We start from the raw sequence: 2,810 nt of genomic DNA on the forward strand, positions 1-2,810 counted from the left end.
CTGCTACATCATTCGATCATGTTCTTCAGCAAATCGCGTGACAGAAATGGTCGGGCCGCAGGCCCGACCATCGCCGCCGGCAGGCCAAGCAGGCCCGGCCCCTGCCGAACGGAGTTGCCGGCGGAGCGAAGCGTAGCTGGCAACTTCGTTTGGCGGAAGGGCGGGCCTGCTTGTTTACAGTGACCATCATTTTGTTTTTTATGTTAATTGAGGGTTACAAGCACTCCAGTTTGTGCGTGTTAAGTCAAAGAGCATAGAAACTAGATCAACGAAGTTAATGTCTCAGTCTTCCCCAACTTTGATGTGTCTCATTCTCCCTCGTCCTGACTGTACAGAAATACTCCGCGTGGGAGTCCGGCATGGTGTTTGGATGCTGCTACGCTGCCGACTAGACGCACCCCAATGATTTACCCCCCGTACTTCCCTATCTTTGGCGCCATAGATCAGCGGCAATGGATTGGCACCACATATTTGCAGTGGACTGGCCGGGCCGGCGGGCCCCGCTGGCACGCAGCTTTGGAGAGATTCGTCTAATGCAATGTGTGTGATTGGCGATAAGGTCCTGCTGTGCCTGGGGAGCGCCACGAGAGCGCCGCCGTGCGCCGCCATAGGCGCGCCCTGCCCTGGGCTGAAGTGGCTAGGTATGGGCCGGGCCGCGCCGGGCCCCACGGCCCCGGGCCGCGCCATGCCGGCAGACACTCATAGCACTGCCAATGGCACGGCCCCACCCCAAGGCCCATGGCCCCAAGACTCATGGTCCCATGGCAGACCAGCCCAGTGAGGTGCAGATCGCCCGCCAGGCCGCCGCCGTCGACCGGGACGCCCCCGCGCCTGATAGAGTCGGCCACGACAACGCTCGCCGCAGGAGCCGCCCTGCCCTCCCGTCGCGCACCCCGCAAGTAGGAACACCCCGTCGGAACACCCCGTCGGAACACCCCGTCGGAACACCCCGCGTGAACGACGCGGCTGAGAGCGCCCCGGTGAGGAATAAGCACTTGCTCTCCACGACCAGGACCAGGACCAGCGACGCAGCGAGCGGCCCAACGACCCGCGCGCAGGTAACTGCAACCCCTACACCAGGGGTTTGCTTATAACATCCCCTCTCCTGCGCGTGCGGGAGCAAATTTCAATCCAAGCTGAGCTTATTTCATCTCCTACAAGAAAAATTGAAGTTCACCTAGAAAAGCCGCAGAACCCTTCGTCGTTTTAGAGGGACAGATTTGGACAGTCGACCCCAGGTGCTTGTCGTGAAGGCCATCAGATATCGAGTCCACCGGACCTCAATAATTCAAGTCCCCTAAAATCGAGTGATTTGAAACAAGAAACTCGCTTTCCTGGGTGTTGGCGGTGTGGACAATTTCTTATCGCAACGTATCCATGTGCATATCTGTCGCGCGACGTTCCGCTCTCGGATTTTGTCGAGTGCAACTCTGCTGACCCCGGCCGGCCTGCGACCCGCGACCCCACCGGGCACCGCCGCCCGGCACCGCCCGGCGCAGCCTGGGCCGCATTATGCAAGATTTTGTCATGCGTCGACGGAAACGTTATCAGTAATTGACTTTGTCGCGACGCGTAACGGGTTTCAATTTGTTTGAGTTCGCAGAGACTAATCGGTGTTCGCGGGGGTAAAAAAGTAAAGTAGCTCTGTGCTAATTCCGAGCTGATACAGAATGCCTCAAATAATAAAAAAAAATAACTACTAGAGAAGCCGCGTAGTGTCTTCGCTACATTTATAAAATACAACGGAGAGAAATGAAATGGAAAGCCGGAAAAATTAACGTCAAGGTCAGTTTGCACCGCAAACTTTGTGCCCGCGTCGCACTTGCGCAAACAAAACGAAAACTGCCAATACCTGGTCTTTCCTCTAATAGGTGGGGCATAGGCGAATCGTCTTTTGCAAACACGCAAACGCAAATGTGTCATCACCGGCCGTGAAAAATAAAAAGGTGACTGTTATGTCGCAGAAACTATTTTTCTTTTTGCAGTGCGCACTCCTAAGCTCGCGACGCCGAACGACGATGGGCTGTTTGTAAACCAAAACAGTGATTATAGGGCCGGCTCATAGGACGCGATTCAAGGACGGGAGAGGGGGGGATAATCTTCTCATCTAGCACTACTAGCAATAGCGCACTACACTACACGCCCAGTACTCGAGTCCAATTCGACCCACTGCCGCAACTACCGGACTGCATTTAATCGCTATCGCACTTTACGATTCTCGTTCACGCAACGATGTCCGCGCCCATATGTTTTCTTTCTCACGTCGTCAATAACGAGGAAAAACTGATCTGACTCTCTATCGCATCGTGTGGTCGTCAGGATGCGCATCCCGACGACAGAGTCAGATCCCGGTAGATAGAGTGCGAGAGAGAGGGGGAATGACCGAGATGACTGTCAAAGCTATCACCTCCTTATAGCCCATATTTCCCCACTCAGATTTGCATGCACCTGGCGGTGACGGCCCGACGCTCTCAGGCGATGGCCGACCGCCAACATCGCTTTCAGTGCTTCCAGGGCGTCCAGGAATGCATGACCTCTCTTGTTGACCAGGCTTGCCGATCCCGCTGACGCTGAGGGGAGTACCCGGACCCCGACCAGGATGACGACGCGGGAGCAGATGCCCATGGTAGGGCTGGAGAGCGGGCCGCAGCTGCAGAAGGGCGCGCTCAGGCCGCCCCGCCAGGAGGGCGCCAAGGGTATGCAGTACCTGGCCGGCTTCCTGGGTAAGTACGACACGACGACACGACTCGAGATTTTAATTTTCGCAAAAAAATATTTTTGGGAAATTTTTCATGATGGTTTAGTAAAAA

The 2,810-nt window shown here is 55.7% G+C and overlaps 1 protein-coding gene across 1 annotated transcript in view; it reads left to right on the top strand.

Moving 5' to 3' along the window:
• The first annotated feature begins 711 nt into the window (after positions 1 to 711).
• The window catches only part of LOC127750162 (facilitated trehalose transporter Tret1-like), an 8,415-nt gene continuing 6,316 nt past the window's right edge, over positions 712 to 2,810 (top strand). The window contains exons 1-2 of the mRNA XM_052270969.1: positions 712 to 1,058; positions 2,551 to 2,723. Coding sequence (XP_052126929.1) covers positions 2,600 to 2,723 — 124 coding nt within the window. The 5' untranslated portion in view covers positions 712 to 1,058; positions 2,551 to 2,599. The remainder of the gene's footprint in view (positions 1,059 to 2,550; positions 2,724 to 2,810) is intronic.

The sequence above is a fragment of the Frankliniella occidentalis genome, unplaced genomic scaffold (assembly GCF_000697945.3).
Source record: "Frankliniella occidentalis isolate FOCC.00 unplaced genomic scaffold, Focc_3.1 Scaffold144, whole genome shotgun sequence".
NCBI classification, from domain to species: Eukaryota; Metazoa; Arthropoda; class Insecta; order Thysanoptera; family Thripidae; genus Frankliniella; species Frankliniella occidentalis.